Genomic DNA, 23,243 nt, shown 5'->3' on the forward strand with positions numbered 1-23,243 from the left:
AAGTTCATAGGGTTCCCATGGATCCTTGTCATCCGATTATCAGAACAGGACCTGTGAACAAGATGGTGGAAAAGTTGGCTTTTAGACATTTTTGAGAATTAATTAAAAGCGAATTTACATTCATTTTTAATTAGAATTTTGTTGGAACTATAACATGAGATATTAAAATATATAAAATAAGTTGTATATAAATAGAAAATTAATCTCAAATAACTTTTAACAGAGTTGGCAATATATCAAAATTCAACCATGAAACTATGTCTCATATTAAAAAAATAGAAATTCTTCTTCTCTTCCAATGTCTATATATGGGTATATAGCCTTTGTTCCACATTAGAAAAGGAGAAACTCTTAAATATAGAATGTTTTTTTTTTTTGTGGTTTTTCGAGTTTTAATGTAGAGAAAAAGTAGGTCAATTTTCTTAATTTTTTTCTTAATTTTTCCACCAAGTTGTATGCTTGTAGAATTCTAAGAGGCAATTTGCTTGGACCATCAGCGGACAAGATTTGTTTTAAAGAAAAATAATATAATTGTTGCAACCATCATTATTTTCTGCTGAAACGTATAATTTATAATTCAACAAGGAAATATGGTTTAATTTGTTAATAATTTGAAGCCTTTAATATTTTTTATTGGCATGCTAGTTTAATTTTTATATATTGCTTTTTATACAGTTTGTAATTTGTTCTAGAATTTAGATTTAATTATTAATAAGCTTTAATTAAATAAATCTAATTTTATTCATCTTAGAGAAAACAGATTAAACTTTATGTAATTATTAAATCCAACACTTAAAGAAAGAAACCAAACCCTAAATCTCAAAAAAAAAACAAAAAAACATCTAAAGTTGAATGAGGGTGTGCATTATGCATCCAACACAATAACGTTGTGGACTCACTGTGCTCCTCTTACATGTATATCGTGGGTTGGCTGTAACTTCCATGTTTAGGCTTGGTGTTTGGGTGTTTCGGCCATTTCATTATTTCGTCCTGCAATATTCGATGCATGCCTAGGGGTTTATTGGCCTTGGCTTGCCTTATTTGCTCTCCATTTGTTTTCTTTTTTCTTTTTTCTTTTTTTTGCTGTGTCATTTGGGGTTTTGTTAAGTTATTTCTATGCCGTTCCAAGTGTTAGCTGGTCTATTTTAGAGTTTCTTCAGTAGAAATATTAAAATTTTGATTGTATTTTCTGATTCATCTTCAACCCCGACTCGAATCAGTTTCCAGATCATTGGTTTAACATGTCAAACCGGGCCACGTTTAACAAGAATGGCCGTGGCTTCTACAACCTAAATTTTGATTCCGGCTGTATTTTGTGCAAGTCTCTAACCCAGTAAAGGAAGACGAGAAATGTAACATACAGTGTCTGTATAAAATACCTTACAAGAACTTGATGCCCAAAGCCAAACCCCAATCTCAAGAAAACTCTACACTGAGCTAAAGTTTATTCAGCTGTCAAGTTTATTCTACAGCAGCACATGTGAGAGCAATAGTTCTGCCCAGACATGGAAAATCATGCAACCAAGCCATATTTTCAACAGAACTCAGAGAAAAGCATGATTATAGTCATGGTAGTGGAAGTTCTTGGAGATGAAGCGAGCCAACCATCTTGAACCAGCAAAGCATACTACTGCGATTACTACCATTGTATTGGTATTCTGCTTCGTTGCCGCAGCAACCCCAATGAAAGCAAGTGAAGCAACCTGCAGAATCACCTCTAGTGCATTCAGACCCTTGTATGCAGCATTGCAACTGCGACAGTTTACCACATGGGACCAGTACCTGAAAAACCAGTTCCAAATTTAGTAGACAGTCAAGAAAGTTGCTCAAGGATCCTCATCTGTGGTTGCAAGTAACAGTCATTACCTGTCGAACAGCTGTTCTCTTGGTGAAGTTGGAGGAAGAGCCCCACAGTACTTTCCCTTCCAATCAACTTGACCTCCAGAATACTTGTTAAACCATCTTCTGTAACCAACCAGAAGGGCATCAGACTTTGTTGGCACAAAACAAGCCTTTTGCCAGTTTGCCGGGCCAACATCCATGAACTTGCGCTCCTGCAAACCGAATTTTTTACTCAGTTAATATATACTAACAAATTAAGTGCAGGGTACGATTCAAGCCAGGATATATGGCAAAAGATAATTATGTTATCATAAACAGAAAAACCACCTGCATGTGAAGAAGATACAGATCTGAATCAAAAACCAGGTTATATTTCAGATGAAAAATCCATCGTGGGACAACTTTATCTATCCAGAGTCCAAAGTTTCTTGGAAAGATCCATATCAATCTGCTTCTTCCTGGACTAACTGGAATGCAAATAAAAACAAAGGCCATTCTCTTTTGCATCGAGCCCTGCTTATCCAAGAAATTTGCATGTCAAAGAAGATGGTGAGAGAAGGAAAATCAGTAATAAATGCTTACCTTTTCTGGTGCATCACCAGGACTACTAGAAGCATAAGAGATACAGGGTGCAATAAATTTCGTATCACCGAAGTGATCTTGATTTTCAAAGAAACCTTGACTATCTAGTTTCTTGACACTCAAATCAATTGGACCGCCTCCTTCTCTATCAGACTTCACTGCAGATAAATTCTGGCTCATAATTATATAAACTTCATCATGACAAAAAAAAAATCAAAGAATGGAACATAATGCATTAGAATACCTTGTGGTTTTGGTGCATTTACTAGTCCATAATGAGCATAGGGAAGATGTGCAGGATCCAACAGATTTTCAATCAAGACATCATATCTGAAAATGTAAACATTAATTCAGGCAACAAATAATTCTGTAAATGCAGCGAAGATTAATAGAAATAAAATGTAGATTTGAGTGCAAATGACAACTTTGCTTACCCATAAGGAAAATCTCTATTTCCCATAGTCTTGGTAAATGATGGATCATCCAAATCTGGGATGAAAGGAGGCTGTTTCTTGGTAATGATATCTCTGTATTGCGGATCGGTGTTAGGCCAAAACCATACAATGTCATGATGCACTGTGCTTGGATAAACTGCAACACATGCTTTCATGGATGTGTGGACCTGCGATATGATTTGATGGAAATGTGAATCAAACTCCCATTTAAGCGTACGTTCAATATATTCTAACACTATGCACTAGTTACCGGAGGACCATCTGGTGGTGCTTGAGGGATGAACTTGCAGTTACCAGAGCCATTGAAGCACCAACCATGGTAAACACACTGCAACCGTCCCCATTGATCAATCCTTCCTTCAGACAATGGTGCCAGCCTGTGAGGACAAGAATCATCAAAGACCTTCCATTCACTCTCATTCCTATCCCACCACACCACCAAATCAAGTCCCATCACCGTCTTTGCATGTGGCACCCTCTTGTCCAAGTCACAGACTGGCATTACTGGATACCACTGTGCATACCAGTCAAACTTCTCTTCTTGAGAGGCAGCTTCAAGTTCTGCCTCAGGTTTTTCCATGGACTCTGTTGAAACAGAGGATGGTACTGGTGATGACATGGTTGCGAAAGGCTTGGATTTTGATGGTGTTTTCTTGAGCATTCTTGAGATAGATGAATTGGGTCTTGGATGGAACTGAAAACTCAACAACTTCGGTTTGGTGAATGGGGCTTCGCGTACTGAAATTGGGGCGTGAATTGATGTAAGAGAGGATTTTACTGCAACTTCCATGGCTGCTTCTCTTAGAGCTCAAGCAAGAGAACGTGAAGAGCAGGGGTGTTCAGACGTGCAAGTATTTGAAGGGAACTTATTGTGCAAGGTATACTTAGTTATTCAATTAGATATTTAGATTTGTTATTACATCATGAGAGATGGCTTAGAGTTGTAATCTCTTTATAAATATAAGAACTAATATATTTAAAATTAAAAAGTGTTGATGAGAGTGATTAATCAACAAAGAATCATGACGTTCATCCAAATACTTGTGTATATTTTATTTTCGATGATTAGTAACAGAGCTTTTCAACAATTACTATCAAGATTTATGACAGGAAACCGCATCATTTTTTCTCCTTTGACAGTCAAAAGAAATCCTCATTTCTCGCTCGTACCATTACCGTAGTTTTTGAAAGAAAAAGATATTAATCAACTTTAATTACTAAGCTATGCCTCACTCAATTTATTACTATTATTATTTTGATGGGAAAAAATGAAGGGATGGTGAGGGGCATTCTAGTAATTAGAATAAACAGAGAGGAAAAACAAGAAGAAAGGGCATAGTGGAAAGGTACGTGTGGGTTGACCTCTCAAAAGCTTCCCATTATCTTTATTTTTATTTTATTTATTGGCAAAGAGAATGCCTTTGGCTAAAGACCAAGGGGGCTTGGAGGGAGTCTGCCCTTTTATTCATAGAGTAGAGGTCACCAGGATCATTTAATAACAGTAATTAAGTGTTTGTTAAAAAATAATTTTTATTTTTAAAGTGAATTTTAGAAAAGTAAATTATTCTATGATGTTTGGTAGTGTAATGAAAAATAAGTTGGAAAATATTTTCCAGTATTTGATTGTGTCATGGAAAATGAGCTGGAAAATAACTTATTAATGTTTTATTTTTTTCAAGTTTGTTAAAATAATAAGAAACAAATTTTACAAATTAAAAAGTTGAATGAGAATGAAATTGAAAAAAAAATATAATTTCATAAATTATCTCAAATAAAATAAATAATAATCAAAATAATAGAGATCAAATCTAAAAAATTAAAAAAATTAAAAAATAAAGAACTTAAAATAATAATAATAATTAACATTTCATAAATTATTTCAAATAAAATAAGAAACAATTAAAAGAATGAGGACCAAATTTGATAGATAAAAAATTTCAATTAAAAAATGATAAGGGAAAAGCAAATAACAATTATAAAAATAAGGAACAAAATTAATATAAAAATTAAATTCTAAAGAATAAAATTGAAAAAAAAATATTCAAAACAAAATATATATAGCAATCAAAAGTTTGAGGACCAAATTTGATATAATCAACAAATAATATGACATTTCTAAATTTTTCACAATTTCCAGAAAGTGTTTTCCACCCAAAATAAATGGAAACACTTTTCTGGAAATCAAGCCAAATTTTTCTTTGACTGGAAAATGTTTTCCGTTGACTAACTTCTCTAATAATAAACAAACACAGAAAAATTTAAAAATTGATTTTTCAAAACAATCCAAGGGAAACAATAACATCACTGGACAATTATACCTTGCAAAAATACTAATATATATATATATATATATATATATATATATATATATATATATATATATATCATAAACTATAATTATTAGATAAATTATAGCGAAGCACCGATTCTTTTCTACGCAGGAGTGGATCGAATATAATTATTAATTTGCTTCACAATATGTTATTTTCGTCTTCTCTTTCACTAGCTACCTAGCTCCCTTAAAAAGTCTATGGAATCTTTGAGTTTTGCAAGGGACTCGCATGTCGGCATGTGCCTGTTTGGACTCATCTGGTGAATTGTATTCACTGCTTCCACATGTCAACTACCTAATCTGAAGGAATACTATAGGTTGCAGAATTTTCTTAAAAAATTAATAGATAATAAAATGCCGATTCTTAGGACGAATTAACTCGGATGAAGCAGCCAATTCATCAGATGACAGCAGAAACACTAGCTGTGGGTGTTCAAATAATTGCTACAGATGACTCAGCGAGGAGGTGTCACAAGATGAGGTGCTTCATACTTAATGCGAATCAACTAACGAATGCTGTCAGATATTAGCACAAAAACCAGCTTAAAGATCCATCCATAGTTAATGTGATATATCATGCTTCTTTAGAAATGCTAGAACATTAGGCACTGGTTTTGCACCAAGCAAAACACAGGACAGTAGGATCTTCGTTCCAGATGCAACAGGTACTGACATGCCCTAAGCCCAGGTTAGCATAATTGAGGGTGAATGCTTGCACATTGTAATCCAAAATGTCCAGGAAATGCAGCTCAGGGCTAGACATGCACAGTACACAGACACGCGTCCTTTTATGTCTGCGTGTTTTGCGAGAGAGAGACCCGAGGACAGCGGCTAACGTTAAGGGGGGCGATGAAATCCTCTACAAAGTTGAAATTTATAAAGCCTCTTCCAAGTTCATTGGTTTCCCATGTATCCTTGTCATCCGATTATCAGAACAGGACCTGTGAACAAGATGGTGGAAAAGTTGGCTTTTAGACATATTTGAGAATTAATTAAAAGCGAATTTACATTCATTTTTAATTAGAATTTTGTTGGAAAATGTTTTCCACAATGAATACTATAACATGAGATATTACAATATATAAAATAAGTTGTGTATAAATAGAAAATTAATTTCAAATAATTCTTAGCAAAGTTGGCAATACACCAAAATTCAATCATAAAACTATCTCTTATATTGAAAAAATAAAAAATTTTCTTCTCTTCCAATGGCTATATACGTATATATAGCCTTTGTTATATAAGACTTAAAGTTTTGATCCAAACCCAAGTTTAAATTATCCAAACCCAACCTAAGTTAATCTAGGTATATAAAAAAAAATTATAAGAGGATTACTTTTTTTTTTCTAATTCTTATAGTCGTCATGATCCTTGTTAGAATCTATAATGAAAACAAAGTACAAGAGAGTTTGATGCACACTTGATTTGCAGAGAATACTATAATATAATTCAAAGATAACAATGGCCTTTTAAAGCCTTTACAAAATAACTGAATGAAACAAAACCACGACTTTACAGCACCTGTAATCGTAGGAGCTAACTAGATATTATTTTAAACGTGCAACAATACTTCCTTCATAACAGGAACAATTATGCAAGTGAAGCTAAAGACAAGTAAACTGAATTCAAAGAAATCCTAACAACTTTAACATCCTCCCTTAAACTGAATACCATTATCATTCAATTTACTGCTGGATAAGAACAAACACCAAGCATACCTCGCAGTTTTAAGAAAATGTCAAGCTTCAAAGGCTTTGTAAGAATATCTGCAATTTGCTCATGAGTTGAGCACTGAACCAACTCCACAATTCCCTCCTTTGTAAGATCACGAAGAAAGTGGAAATGAATATCAATGTGCTTGCTACGACCATGTAGAACTGGGTTTTTTGAAAGCTTGATGGATGATACGTTGTCACAATATACCACTGTAGATTTGCATTGATCATGGCACAGTTTCTTTAGAATTCTCCTTAACCAGACAACTTGACAAGCACTATATGCTGCAGAAATAAACTCAACCTAAGTGGTGGAAAGGGTGACCACTGGCTGTTTTTTCGAAGACCATGACACGACACCTGAACTCATCAGAAACACATACCCCGAAGTGTTATTTCTGTCATTTTGATCACCTGCGTAATCACTATCAGTGTATCCCAAGAGCTCCTGATTTCCTTCTTTCTTGTAAAACACCCCGAAGGTAACAGTTCCTTTTACATACCGCAAGACTCTCTTTGTTGCCTGTAGATGCATTGCAGTGGGATGCTCCATATATCTACTGATCAAACTCACAATAAATGTTATATCAGGACGTGTAACTGTCAGATACATAAGACTGCCAACTATTTTTTTGTAGAGTGTACTGTCAACCCTTTCTCCATCTTCATCCTTGCTGAGTTTATGCCCAAGAACTACAGGATTTTTCACTGGATTGCATTGATCCATTTTGAACCTGTCAAGCACCTCCTGTGCGTATTTTCGTTGTCCAATGAAAACACCATCTGGTTTTTGCAACACCTCAATACCAAGGAAATACTTCATCTTTCCAAGATCAGTCATCTCAAATTCACTCATCATGGACTGTTTGAAATCTTTGAACATAGCTGCATCATTTCCAGTAAATATAAGGTCATTAACATAAAGACAAACAAATAAAGTTGTACCTCCACCCGTTGTTTTGATGAACAAAGTATGTTCATAGGGACATTTTGTGAAACCTGCACTTAAGAAATAGGTCTCTATACGGCTGTACCAAGCTCTAGGAGCTTGTTTAAGACCATACAGGGCTTTTTTAAGTTTGTACACCTTGTATTCATGTCCTGTTTTCTCATAGCCAAGAGGTTGGGTGACAAACACTTCTTCATTTAATTCTCCGTTTAAAAAAGCAGACTTGACGTCTAGTTGATAGATCCTCCAACCTTTCTAAGCAGCAAGCGAAATCACAACTCGAATGGTGTCTAGCCTAGCAACCGGTGCAAATACCTCAGCATAGTCTACTCATACTTTTGGTTGTACCCTTTTGCAACGAGTCGCGCCTTGTATTTATCTACTTCTCCTTTCTCATTGAGTTTTGTCTTGTAAACCCACTTTACACCGATAACTCTACTGCCAATTGGTAACTCTGTCAGTTCCCATGTATTATTTCTTTCTATTGCTTCAATTTCTGAGTTCATGGCTTACCTCCATTTCACATTCTTTACTGCATCTTCAAAAAAAATAGGATCACTGTCAACAGACAAAGCCAAATAAGCAATGTTAGAGACTTCTTCCTCAGAGAGACCTTGCCCACTTTTATAGTCTTGCATCCATGCTGGTGGTCTTCGTGGTCTAGCCGCATGAGGTGAGTTCTCATCAGTTTCCTCATGAGATGAGTCGTCCTGAGCAGCAGCAACAACACCATGATCCATTTCTTCGTTCTGGACAGCAACACCATGATCCATTGCTTGGTGACCATGATCAGTTTCTTCACTGTCCTCACTTTCTTCAGTGCTGTTAGCTTCAGATTCCTCTTCATTGTCACCAACACCTGTGCCCTCTCCTTCATCTGTTTCCCACTCAAGGTCAGCTACAATTGCTTCTTTATAACAAACCTCACAATCCCAACTTTGATCTTCTTCAAAAACAACATCTCTGCTTATAATTATTTTATGAGAAATAGGATCAAATAATCTGTAAGCTTTTGACTCGTCACTTACCCCAAAGAATATACATTTGTGACTCTTGTTGTCAAGTTTTACTCTTCTATTATCAGGTACATGAACGTGAGATATACATCCAAAAACTCTGAAATGACTTACTGATGGTTTGATGCCGCTCCATGCCTCTTCTGGGGTCTTACTTCTCACAGCAAACATGGAAATTCTATTGAGAATATGCACAGTCCAGTTAACTGCTTCAGGCCAAAATGTTTTTGGAATATGCTTCCCAGAAAGCATACAACATACCATATTCATAATTGTTTAATTCTTCCTCTCGACAACTCCGTTTTGTTGGGGAGTATATGCATCTGTTAGTTGTCTTCGAATCCCATTCACACCATAAAAATTAGTGAAATCTTGTGATGTGAATTCTTCTCCACGATCAATACGTAGAGCCTTTATGCATGCTTCTGTTTCTTTTTCAACCTTAGCTTTATAGTGTTTAAAAACACCAAAGGCTTCACTCTTTTCAACCAAAAAAATACACCCAAGTTTTCCAACTGAAGTCATCTATGAAAGTGAGGAGATACCTCTTTTTGCTATTTAAAATTGGATTAATTGGCCCGCAAATATCAGCATGTACTAGCTGAAGAATACCAGATGCCCTCCATATGCTGACCTTTGGAAATGAATATCTTCGTTGTTTGCCCATTAAGCAATCTTCACAGACTTTAGAAGGAATGCTAAACTGTTGTGACATACCTTCTACCATCTTTTTCTGTTGAAGAACCTTGAGACCATTCCAGCTTAGGTGCCCATATTGACAATGCCAAAGATGAGACTGGTCTGTGATAAAGGAGACAAAACATCTTTGTTCCTTGGACTCATATTTAGCAATGAGAATGAACATTTTGTTATGTGACATGGCAGTTTCAATGATTAAACCCCTATTTGGATGAAAAATCTTATAGGTTCCGTGTTACATGAGAACTGCAAGACCTTTCTCTTGTAGCTGCCCAATGCTCAGTAGATTGTTCTTCAGGTCTGGCACATAAAACACCTCAGTAATCACGTGCATGATCCCATCTATCTCCATTCGAATACTGCCCTTTCCTTGTACTTGCAAGCTTGCATCATTTCCTAGTTTGACTGAATCCTTCATTAAAAACATCAAACAGGTCCTTTTTGCCACACATATGGTTGTTGCACCCTGAATCTAGGAACTATATGCACTCACTGCTAACTTATTTATCATCCACGTACGCCATGAGTAACATTTCTTCACTTGTCTCAGCAAAATACGCCTGCTTCTCCTTTTTAGTGCACTCCCATTAAAAATGGCCAAGTCCATGACAATTGTAACACTCAATCATGGATTTGTCAAAAACAGATTGGCCTCGTCCTCTTCCTCTTCCATGACTCCAATTTCATTCTCTTGGCAAAGCTGCATTTGTAACTTGCAGTGCTTGTTCATCCAAAGTATGCCTGCTCATTCGTTGTTCATGAACAAGCAAACTGCTTTGAAGCTCGTCGATGGACAGAACGTCAATATCATTTGACTCCTCAATTGAGCACACAACATAATCAAATTTTGGAGTCATGGACCTTAAGATCTTCTCAATGACTACCACATCATTCATATATTCTCCATGAATTCTCATCTTATTAATAATGGTGAGAGTTCGTGCAAAATAATCATTCACTGATTCTCCCATCTTCATGTGAAGCACCTCAAACTCTTTGCGAAGAGCTTGCAGCTGGGCACGTTTGACTCGGGCTGTGCCTTGATATTTCTGTTTCAAGGAGTCCCAAATATCTTTCAACGTGTCTTTCTTCAAAATTGTCTCCAATATTGATCGATCAATGGCTTGAAATAAGTAGTTCTTCACCTTCAGATCCTTTAGCCTATGATCTTCGATTGTCTTTCTCTGTTCCTCTGTAGGATCCATCCCTTCTGCTGCTACAGGGATCCCAGTCTCTACCAATCCCCAGTATTCATTGGATCGCAGGAAATTCTCCATGAGCATGCTCCAATGATCATAATGTCCATCAAACTTAGGAATGGCTGGCTGCACAAAACTACTTTCACTCGCCATGAACTTCACTCACTGAACTGATGTTTTCTTAAAGACTTTTGATCAAACCCCGTGTTGAGGCTCTGATACCAAATGTTAGAATCAGAAAATCTATAATGAAAACAGAGTACAAGAGAGTTTGATGCACACTTGATTTGCAGAGAATACTACAATATAATTCAAAGATAACAATGGTCTTTTAAAGCCTTTACAAAATAACTGAATGAAACAAAACCACGACTTTACAGCACCTGTAATCGTAGGAGCTAACTAGATATTATTTTGAACGTGCAACAATACTTCCTTCATAACAGGAACAATTATGCAAGTGAAGCTAAAGACAAGGAAACTGAATTCAAAGAAATCCTAACAACTTTAACAATCCTCTTTTCATCAAACCAAGGATTTTAGTTTTTAATCTTGAGTTTTTTAGTTCAAAAAAGGTGAAAGTAGCAAGTAATTATCTCTCCTGTTACATTTGATTATGATTTTTTTATGGAATGATTCAAAAAAAGAGATTAGGGTTTAGAAGGATTTGAAGTTTATATTGTTAAGATTAATTTATAATTATTAGGGGTTTAATGTTGAGTGATTGATTTTGAGTATGTTGTTAGAAATAAAGATTTGTGAGTTGATTTGGTTAAATTGATTTTTATGGATTAAGAAATTAATTTCAACCTTGCTGAAAAATCTGAACATAATGGTCTTGTGTATAAATAGAAAATTAATCACAAATAACTCTCGGCAGAGTTGGCAATATATCAAAATTCAACTATAAAACTATGTCTCGTATTGAAAATTAAAAATTCTTCTTCTCTTCCAATGTCTATATATGTGTATATATCCTTTGTTCCATATTAGAAAAGGAGAAACTCTTAAATATAGAATCCTAATTATCTGTTTTTTTTTTGTGGTTTTTCGAGTTTTAATGTAGAGAAAAAGTAGGCCAATTTTCTTAATTTTTCCACCAAGTTGTATGCTTGTAGAATTCTAAGAGGCAATTAATCAGCGGACAAGATCTGTCTTAAGAAAAAAAAAGTACAACTCTTGCAACCAATATCAGTGTTTTCTGCTGAAACGTATAATCTACAATTCAACAAGGAAATATGGTTTAATTTGTTAATAATTTGAAGCCTTTAATATTTTTTGTTGGCATGCTATTTTATATATTACTTAATGAAAGAAACCAAACCCTAAATCTCAAAAAAAAAAAACATCTAAAGTTGAACGAGGGTGTGCCTCATGCATCCAACACAATAACGTTGTGGACTCACTGTGCTCCTCTTACATGTATATCGTGGGCTGGCTGTAACTTCCATGTTTAGGCTTGGTTTTTGGGTGTTTCGGCCATTTCATTATTTTGTCCTGCAATTTTCGATGCATGCCTAGGGGTTTATTGGACTTGGCTTGCCTTATTTGCTCTCCGTTTGTTTTCTTTTCTCTTTTTTTGCTGTGTCATTTGGGGTTTTGTTAAGTTGGCTGGTCTATTTTAGAGTTTGTTCAGTAGAAATATTAAAATTTTGATTGTATTTTCTGATTCATCTTCAACCCGACTCGAATCGAATCAATTTCCAGATCATTGGTTTAACATGTCAACCCGGCCACGCTTAAAAAGAATGTCCGTGGCTTCTACAACCTAAATTTTGATTCCGGCTGTATTTTGTGCAAGTCTCAAACGCAATAAAGGAAGACGAGAAATGTAACATACAGTGCCTGTACAAAATACCTTACAAGAACTTGATGCCCAAACCCAAACCACAATCTCAAGAAAACTCTACACTGAGCTAAAGTTTATTCAGCTGTCAAGTTTATTCTACAGCAGCACATGTGAGAGCAATAGTTCTGCCCAGACATGGGAAATCATGCAACCAAGCCATTTTTTCAACAGAACTCAGCGAAAAGCATGATTATAGTCATGGTAGTGGAAGTTCTTGAAGATGAAGCGAGCCAACCATCTTGAACCAGCGAAGCATACTACTGCCATTACTACCATTGTATTGGCATTCTGCTTGGTTGCCGCAGCAACCCCAATGAAAGCAAGTGAAGCAACCTGCAGAATCACCTCTAGTGCATTCAGACCCTTGTATGCAGCATTGCAACTGCGACAGTTTACCACATGGGACCGGTACCTGAAAAACCAGTTCCAAATTTAGTAGACAATCAAGAAACTTGCTCAAGGATCCTCATCTGTGGTTGCAAGTAACAGTCATTACCTGTCGAACAGCTGTTCTCTTGGTGAAGTTGGAGGAAGAGCCCCGCAGTACTTTCCCTTCCAATCAACTTGACCTCCAGAATACTTGTTAAACCATCTTCTGTAACCAACCAGAAGGGCATCAGACTTTGTTGGCACAAAACAAGCCTTTTGCCAGTTTTCCGGGCCAACATCCATGAACTTGCGCTCCTGCAAACCGAATTTTTGACTCAGTTAATATATACTACCAAATTAAGTGCAGGGTACGATTCAAGCCAGGATATATGGCAAAAGATAATTATGTAATGTTATCATAAACAGAAAAACCACCTGCATGTGAAGAAGATACAGATCTGAATCAAAAACCAGGTTATATTTCAGATGAAAAATCCATCGTGGGACAACTTTATCTATCCAGAGTCCAAAGTTTCTTGGAAAGATCCATATCAATCTGCTTCTTCCTGGACTAACTGGAATGCAAATAAAAACATAGGCCATTCTCTTTTGCATCGAGCCCTGCTTATCCAAGAAATTTGCATGTCAAAGAAGATGCTGAGAGCAGGAAAATCAGTAATAAATTCTTACCTTTTCTGGTGCATCACCAGGACTACTAGAAGCATAAGAGATACAGGGTGCAATAAATTTCGTATCACCGAAGTGATCTTGATTTTCAAGGAAACCTTGACTATCTAGTTTCTTGACACTCAAATCAATTGGACCGCCTCCTTCTCTATCAGACTTCACTGCAGATAAATTCTGGCTCATAATTATATAAACTTCATCATGACAAAAAAAAAATCAAAGAATGGAACATAATGCATTAGAATACCTTGTGGTTTTAGTGCATTTACTAGTCCATAATGAGCATAGGGAAGATGTGCGGGATCCAACACATTTTCAATCAAGACATCATATCTGAAAATGTAAACATTAATTCAGGCAACAAATAATTCTGTAAATGCAACCAAGATTAATAGAAATAAAATGTAGATTTGAGTGCAAATGACAACTTTGCTTACCCATAAGGAAAATCTCTATTTCCCATAGTCTTGGTAAATGATGGATCATCCAATTCTGGGATGAAAGGAGGCTGTTTCTTGGTAATGATATCTCTGTATTGCGGATCGGTGTTAGGCCAAAACCATACAATGCCATGATGCACTGTGCTTGGATAAACTGCAACACATGCTTTCATGGATGTGTGGACCTGCGATATGATTTGATGGAAATGTGAATCAAACTCCCATTTAAGCGTACGTTAAATATATTCTAACACTATGGACTAGTTACCGGAGGACCATCTGGTGGTGCTTGAGGGATGAACTTGCAGTTACCAGAGCCATTGAAGCACCAACCATGGTAAACACACTGCAACCGTCCCCATTGATCAATCCTTCCTTCAGACAATGGTGCCAGCCTGTGAGGACAAGAATCATCAAAGACCTTCCATTCACTCTCATTCCTATCCCACCACACCACCAAATCAAGTCCCATCACCGTCTTTGCATGTGGCACCCTCTTATCCAAGTCACAGACTGGCATTACTGGATACCACTGTGCATACCAGTCAAACTTCTCTTCTTGAGAGACAGCTTCAAGTTCTGCCTCAGGTTGTTCCATGGACTCTGTTGAAACAGAGGATGGTACTGGTGATGACATGGTTGCGAAAGGCTTGGATTTTGATGGTGTTTTCTTGAGCATTCTTGAGATAGATGAATTGGGTCTTGGATGGAACTGAAAACTCAACAACTTCGGTTTGGTGAATCGGGCTTCGCGCACTGAAATTGGGGCGTGAATTGATGTAAGAGAGGATTTTACTGCAACTTCCATGGCTGCTTCTCTTAGAGCTCATGCAAGAGAACGTGATGAGCAGGGGTGTTCAGAGGTGCAAGTATTTGAAGGGAACTTATTGTGCAAGGTAGACTTAGTTATTCAATTAGATATTTAGATTTGTTATTACGTCATGAGAGATAGCTTAGAGTTGTAATCTCTTTATAAATATAAGAATTAATATATTTAAAATTAAAACGTGTTGATGAGAATGATTAGTCAATAAAAAAAACTAGAAGATCCATCCAAATCTTAATTAAAAAACTTATTTGTGTTAGACTTAGTTAATAAATTAGATATTTAGATTTTTTTTTATTAGATTATGATAGGTAGAGGTGCAATTAAGTGCAATCTTGACTAATATATTTAAAATTTGATGAGAGTGATTAATCAATAAAAAATCATGAGGTTGATCCAAATACTATCAAGATTTATGACAGGAAAACGCATCGTTTTTTCTCCTTTGACAGTCAAAAGAAATCCTCATTTCTCGCTCGTACCATTACCGTAGTTTTTGAAAGAAAAAAATATTAATCAACTTTAATTACTAAGCTATGCCTGACTCAATTTATTACTATTACTAGTTACATGACCAACGTAATGCCACGAATCAATGGTTTTTGCATAAAAAATATAAAAAAAAATTAAAATCTAAAAGTATTAGGTTTTTTTGTAAAGCTATACTCAAGAGTCTTGGGTGTGGCTGCAACGCCTGACCCAAGAGTAATATTTATAATATTAATAATAACATTAAACTTGCATGACCCAAGTTTAAGTGGGTCTGACTGCAATACCAGACCCAATAGTTTTGGATGTGGGTATGGCTGCAAGTTCGTGTCATAAAAGTGTGTTAATTAAATAGATTAATTAAAAAGAAAAAAACAAAGAAAAAAACCAAAAGGAAGAAAAAAATTAATGAAGAAAAAAAATCTGAATTAACTGGGTTAACCCTTCAAACCAGGTTAACCCGTCAAACCTTGGATTCATGTCATGAAAGTTTGATAACTAAATAGAAAAAAAAATTGACAGGTTAACACAAAATTAACTGGGCTAACCCGTCAAACCAGGTTAATCCGTCAAACCCGAGATCCGTGTCATAAAAGTTTGATAACTAACTTAAACAAAAAAAATAATTAAAAAGGAAAAACAAACAAACAAAAAGGCATCAGCTTTTTCACTATGGACTCAATATGCAGTCTACAGTTAATAACATAAAAACAGCAAAAAAGCAACAACAAAAAATAAAAGCATCAGTCGATAACTAAATAGAAAACAATTTAATATTGATGAACTAAATTAAATAAAAAAATATTAAATAAAAAGAAACAATAAAAGAAAAAAAAACTTATAAGAAGAAAAAAACTAATGAAGAAAAAGAAAAAAAAAATCTAAATTAACTGGGTTAACCTGTCAAACCTGAGATTCGTGTCATGAAAGTCTGAGAACTAAATAGAAAAAAATTTAATATCAACAAACTAAATAAAAAAATTAATTAAAAAGAAAAAAAAGAAGGCATCAGCCTTTTCACCGTGGACTGCACTATGCAGTCCACCGTGAAAGGCATAAAAAAAAAACTAAAGACTTCAGCCTTTTCACAGTGGACTGCATATAATATTAAAAGATGAAATCGGAAGAACAAAACTAATGAGGAAAAAGAAAAAAAATCTGAATCAACCAGGTTAACCCGTCAAATCAGGTTAACATGTTAAACCTGGAATTCATGTCATGAAAGTGTGATAACTAAATAGAAAAAAGATTTATTATTAATGAAATAAATTTAAAAAAAAGATTAATTAAAAAGGAAAAAGCAAAGAGAAAAAAAAACCTATAGGAAGAAAAAAAAACTAATCAAGAAAAAGAAAAACAATCTGAATAAACTGGGTTAACCCGTCAAACCTGGGATCCATGTTATGAAAGTCTGATAATTAAATAGAAAAGATTTAATACTAAGAAACTAAATTAAAAAAATAATTAAAAAAAGACAAAAAAAAAACCTAAAGGCATAAGTTTTTTCACTGTGGACTGTACTGTGCAATCCACAGTAAAAGGCTTAAAAAGGAAAAGAAAAAAAAACAAAAACACGCGCCAGGGGTTTAATTTTTTTTCTTGCATAAAAAATATCAAAAAATGCTAAGATCTAAGAGTGTTAGGTTTTTCTGAAAGATATGCCCAAAAGCCTTTAGTTTAGTTGCAACGCTTGACTCAAGAGTAATATTTATAATATTAATAATAATATTAAACTTACATGACTCAAGTTTAAGTAAGTCTGGCTGCAACACTGGACCCAAGAGCCTTGAATGTGAGTCTGGCTGCAAGGTCGTGTCATAAAAGTGTGATAATTAAATAGATTAATTAAAAAAAACAAAAAAAAAACAACAGGAAGAAAATAACTAATGAAGAAAAAGAAAAGAATCTGAATTAACTGGGTTAACCCTTCAAACCAGGTTAACCCGTCAAATCTAGGATTCACGTCATGAAAGTTTGATAACTAAATATAAAAACAAATTGACGAGTTAACCCGTCAAGCCCGGGATACGTGTCATGAAAATCTGATAATTAAATAGAAAGAAATTTAACATTAAAAAACTAAACTAAACGAAAAAAATTAATTAAAAAGAAAAAAGCAAAAAAAAAAAATTCAGGTTAACTCGTCAAACCAGGTTAACCCGTCAAACTCGGGATCCGTGTCATGAAAGTTTGATAACTAATAAAAAAACATTTAACATTAACAAACTAAATTAAATAAAAAAATTCATTAAAAAAAAAGCAAAAAAAAACCCATAAAGGCATAAAAAGCAAAAAAAAAATTAATAAAAACAAAAACAACTGCTTAGTGTTTCACGGTGGACTGCACAGTGAAACACTGAACAGTTTTAGTATATGTTATTAATTAAAAATAAAAATAAAACAAAAAAAAAATTCGAGTTAACTCGTCAAACCAGGTTAACCCGTCAAACCTGTGATCCGTGTCATGAAAATCTGATAACTAAATAAAAAAAATTCACATTAACAAACTAAATTAAACAAAAAAAATTCATTAAAAGAAAAAAACACAAAGAAAAAGACAAAAAAACCCATAAAGACATAGAAAAAAAAAAAACTGTTCTGCATTTCACCGTGAACTTGCACAGTAAAACACTTAGCCGTTTTAGTTTATTGTTAATTATTTTGATGGAAAAAAATGAAGGGATGGTGAGGGGCATTCTAGTAATTAGAATAAACAGAGAGGAAAAACAAGAAGAAAGGGGATAGTGGAAAGGTACGTGTGGGTTGACCTCTCAAAAGCTTCCCATTATCTTTATTTTTATTTTATTTATTGGCAAAGAGAATGCCTTTGGCTAAAGACCAAGGGGGCTTGGAGGGAGTCTGCCCTTTTATTCATAGAGTAGAGGTCACCAGGATCATTTAATACCAGTAATTAAGGGAAAACAATAACATCACTGGACAGCAATACCTTGCAAAAATACTAATATCATAAACAATAATTGTTAGATAAATTATAGCGAAGCACCGATTCTTTTTTACGCAGGAGTGGATCGAATATAATTATTAATTTGCTTCACAATATGTTATTTTCGTCTTCTCTCTCACTAGCTAAAAGTCTATGGAATCTTGAGTTTTGCAAGGGACTTGCATGTGGGCATGTGCCTGTTTGGACTCGTCTGGTGAATTGTATTCACCGCTTCCACAGCCTTCATCAATGGAAGATAAACCCAGTCAACTCTATAATCAACTCCACAAGGCTTCATCAAGGGATTACATAAACTTGTGCTTCATCAAGGGAGAAATTAAACGCATTTAGCACTTCCCTTCTGTTTTATTTTCGTCATGATTAACTAATGTGTTCTTGCAAGTTCTTTTCTATTAGTAATTAATCTTGATCAGAGAAAAATCAAGACGTTAAATTGGCGAAGTAAACATTTTAAGATTATCTGAAAACGTCAAAGCACTTTTGGAATTACACCTTACATTTAAAAATCTCCTTGGCATGATGAATATATATATGATTGGATATTAATATAATTCCTGTAGATTGAATAATCTTGAAATCTGCAAAGATCACTAGATTTTTCTTTTGTGTAAGAGAAAAGAAGAGAGACCCTTGGTAGTTAGATAGTTGAATTCTTCAACAGAAAACCATGCCTTTCAAGTGTCTGAATCCATGTGAATAAGGAACTGTTCATTCATGAACATCGGGTGTCCTGGGAAAAAACACAGAACTTGTCTGTGGCTTTGATTTTTCTGTGAAAAAGATGTCTCTCTAGGCTAGTCGACCCTTTTTTTTCTTGTTTTTTGCTTCCTGAATACAAGATGAACATATTATTACCATGTGACTAGAGTTTCTTGTAATTTTCCAATGTCTGCAAAAGGGGTGTGTGTGTCTATATATATATATATATATATATATATATATATATATATAAGAAAAAAGATAGAGAGAGCTTTAAGTGATTACTGTTTGCATATATTCCCACCATGGTCAGAAAAAATATATGAAAACCTCCTCCTTTGGACCTTGCACAGCCAAGTCTAACCCAAAAAACTTTGACCTTTCTAGTTTGTTTTTTCTTTACGTTCAAGCATTCTATAAACAAATAATTGTCTTAACATAAAAAAAAATTTCCAAGACAAACAATATTTTTTTTAAATTGTCGGTTTAAGATTTTGACGGTGCAATCTTACAAGAGTTTGAATAAAAAATATTCAAATTCACAGGGTGGGGGGACAGCGTGTCGCATCATATAACTATAATATAATTTAAAAGATTTGAGAAAAATATGGTATATTTATTATAGAAATAGAGTTATTGTATCTTGTACCACACTATAAATATAAATATAGATTATTTACACTGTAGATGACACTATAATGCTATATAGGTGTTGTCTTTGCTTTTTTTAATCAAAAAATATTGTTGAGGAACGTTGTCTTTTCTGTTTTCTGTGTCAAAAGTTATTGGATCTGGCTGCCAACCCTGATATGTCTAATTTTATTTTTTTATATTTTTAGATTTTTTTTCCTTTTTTTTATTTAATTTTTTTTCATGCAATAAAGAGAAAATAAATTGATGGGATTTTTTTTATATCGTATAAAAATTTGGTTATGATAATTTTTTTTCATTTAAGGTTGGGTTGGTTGAATTTCTTTTCTTTCAGAGTTGAATAACGTTGGTCGAGTCTGTTTCATTCAAAATCTAGGCATGTAATTGACCCGGAGTAAACCAATCAACCTGATAGAGACCTCTTCTTTTTTAAAATGTGTCTTTTCTTCTATCCAGAGACCCTTCATTTTTTATATTTCTCAATTGGTTACTAACTCATTTCAAAGTTCACTATATAAATATTAGAATAATATTTTATTTTTTTCAATGTGAGATTTGAAGCCCTTTAGTATATATACTTTATGTTCACAAGAAAAAAGTTATGTTTTTTCAATGTGGAATAATAAATATTTTTTTTTAAATACTTCAACTAAAAAGAATAAGATAATATATTTTCAATATGGGATAAAAAAATCTTTTAAAATAATCTTTTAAACTTAATTGTTTACAACATGTATAATCTATATCCACATGAATTGTTTTTTAATTTTTTTCATATAAAATATTAAAACCTCCAATATCTTTTTTCATTTTTTCTGGTTTGACCCGAGTCAACCCATGTAACCCGAGAGCCGGCCCCTTAACCAGGTCAACCCCCAGGCTGGGTTTAATAACTATGATTGCCATGAAAATATAACTTTAAAGAATACAATTGAAAAAAAAATAAAGTGACCTGACCGGTTAAAAAACTAAAAACAAAAAAATAAACAAAACACCCTCTTTTTTATTTTGTTTAGGGGCCTTTTTAAAAAATTATTGATTTTTTTTGTTATGTGTTAAATTTTCGGAGTGGTTTTTCTAGTTCATTTATGGTTTTGTTTTTATCTTTTATATAAATAAACTATGTTTTTTAAAATAAAAAATATTTATTTTTAGATGATATTTTTAATATGTGTAGCTTTATATGTTATTTTTTTTATTTAATCAATTTAATTTTTTATTTTTTAAGATTCAATATCTTGATTTACATTTGTCTCTCGGTTTTTCAAGTTTTATTTATAAGTGTCATTAAAAAAATTTTATTGATTTATTAACGCATATAATTCTTAGTTTATTTGATTATATATATATATGCATAAACTTGTTGATTTGTTATATTTTTTGAACTACCAAAATACATTAAAAAAATTTGCATAGAAGATTTTTTATAAAATATAAAAACATTTAACCCGCGACTTAGCACAGTCATTTAGCTAATGACTTTTTATTTGGTTGTAGTATTTGAATAAAAATATTCTCTTGTTATTTTTTATTTTAAAAAAAATTTATTAAGTTTTTTAAAACTCGCTCAAATAAATTAGTTTATGGGGTCTACGTAAAAAAATTTTAAAAAAAAACCCACGCTTTTTTTCAAAAGTAAATAGACAACGACAAAAACTGTCAATTTACATTTACATTACTTTCTCTTTTTTTCTTTTTTTATTAACGTGTTATTTTTTTATACATTTCCTTTTTAAAAAGGGACTGATATCCAGATTCAAAATTAAACACGATTTACACTCATTTTATTTTTTTTAGCAATCTTGACGAAACTTGTTTTAAGATTTAATGACAGTATCTTTGATGAATTTTTTTATTTTTAAAGACTAATATCATTTTCTAATGAGTCTAAAAACCGATGTTAAACTTTTTTAAAAAATATAAAATATAAAATATAAACTAAAAATAATTAGGATAATTTATGACAATTAAAAACATAAATTTAAAAGAAAACACATGATAAAGATAATATTTAATAAAAAAAATATCATTCTTCCTTAATTATAATTAACTCCTTATCTATTGAATATCTGGAATCAAGGTTTATTTTTAAAATTTCTAGTTTTATCTAATTAATTTTTCATGATATATGTTTTGACCCCTGCGTACCACGACTTCCATCGAGCTGCGACATATGGATTATAAATACACATGGCAAGTGCAATTGTTCCCCAAATATTGCTGGGATCTGGTAACTATGAGTTTTGGAGTTCCTGCATGAAAAACTATCTGTTGGCTTATGATCCATGGGATAATATTATCGTTAAACGGCATAAGAGCCTTTCATGGGTGCTTAAGCCGGATATTTCAACTAAAACGACCAGCTTCTTCAAGAGTCAATAAGAAACCTAGGCTTCCTGTCTTCTTTTCAGATTCTTGACCGCTGCATCCTCTCACTGCTAGCTTTCTTCTATGAACCAACTTGTTTGGAGAAAAAGTGTTTTGTTTTACCATCTTTCTGTGGACGTTCGGGAGACATGGTGATCGATGATAACTCTTGTAAAGTCTAAGTGAACTCATAGTTTCAGTTTTCAATTGAAAGCTCCTGAGCAGTGGCTGATAGAATTAAAAGAAACTGGGGTAGTGCTTTTACTGTAGCACAAAACACTATTCATTCTCTCACGAAACATATATTGTGCACTGGAGCATTGCTTTTTTTAAAATTTACAATTTGGTTCTTAAATTCTTATCTTGAACAATTGAGCTTTTTTGAGCTCAAATTACCACCAAATTGCATTTTTTTTGTGAGGAAGGGTTGCATTGCAAGACAGAGGACTGAAGTGAAAATCATGCATAACATAGGTGATGGCTTTGCAAGTTGTTTGGAGAGTACATTTTAGTCCCATATCTTTTCTTACTATTAGGAGACCGGTCCCTTTAATTTTAGAAAATTATATTTTAGTACAAAACTTCATTATCGTTAATTTTCAGTTTTTTTTTCATGAGAAGTGAGAGAGGAGTTGTCGGATTCTAGCGAAGAGAGAAGAAGCTTTTTGTTGGTGATTATTTCAATAATCAAACAAGTTAAAATAAGTGTCAACAAGTTCTATTAAATTTGGAAAGTTATGTGATGGTTGTTTTAAACCTCAATTTAGCCTAAAAAACCAAATAAGTCAATGAATATCTTTTCCAGTTTGATTTCGTGGTTTGGAACTTTTTTTTGGGGTTTGGTCAGGTTGATAGGTGAGAGAGCCTTCAAGACTTTTTATAATTTCGGATGCAATTTCTCTCTTTGCTTCATCTGCTTCAGTTGTAACGTTTTTGGGAATCCTCACATCTAGTTATGGAGAGCATGATTTCCTCGAATCCTTGCCCAGAAAGTTGATAATCGGCCTCTCCGCACTTTCGTTTCTCTTGCAAACATGATGGTCGCCTTCTGCGCGCTGCTCTTATAATTACTCTTAATGGAATGGCAGAGGTTATCATCCCACTTAGTTTGC

The 23,243-nt window shown here is 33.7% G+C and overlaps 1 protein-coding gene across 3 annotated transcripts; it reads right to left on the reverse strand.

The window, feature by feature from the left end:
* Positions 1-1,278: 1,278 nt before the first annotated feature.
* On the reverse strand, positions 1,279-14,972 carry LOC18109247 (protochlorophyllide-dependent translocon component 52, chloroplastic). Of its 3 annotated transcripts, none has more exons than XM_024597274.2 (7): positions 14,403-14,972; positions 14,132-14,319; positions 13,942-14,027; positions 13,698-13,855; positions 13,443-13,628; positions 13,135-13,322; positions 1,279-1,782 (listed from the first exon to the last, which is right to left on the reverse strand). In XM_024597274.2, the coding sequence occupies exons 1-7, from the start codon at positions 14,940-14,942 to the stop codon at positions 1,545-1,547; spliced, it is 1,584 nt and encodes a 527-aa protein (XP_024453042.2). In that variant the 5' UTR covers positions 14,943-14,972; the 3' UTR covers positions 1,279-1,544. The 3 variants fall into 3 exon arrangements, with proteins under 3 accessions (XP_024453042.2, XP_052307168.1, XP_052307169.1); XM_052451208.1 differs by lacking the exons at positions 13,135-13,322; positions 13,443-13,628; positions 13,698-13,855; ... (1 more) ...; positions 14,132-14,319; positions 14,403-14,972 and adding exons at positions 1,867-2,054; positions 2,170-2,355; positions 2,425-2,582; ... (1 more) ...; positions 2,859-3,046; positions 3,130-3,782 and having other exon boundaries at positions 1,417-1,782; XM_052451209.1 differs by lacking the exon at positions 1,279-1,782 and adding an exon at positions 12,685-13,050.
* Positions 14,973-23,243: the final 8,271 nt, after the last annotated feature.

This window comes from Populus trichocarpa, chromosome 3 (assembly GCF_000002775.5).
Source record: "Populus trichocarpa isolate Nisqually-1 chromosome 3, P.trichocarpa_v4.1, whole genome shotgun sequence".
NCBI lineage: Eukaryota > Viridiplantae > Streptophyta > Magnoliopsida > Malpighiales > Salicaceae > Populus > Populus trichocarpa.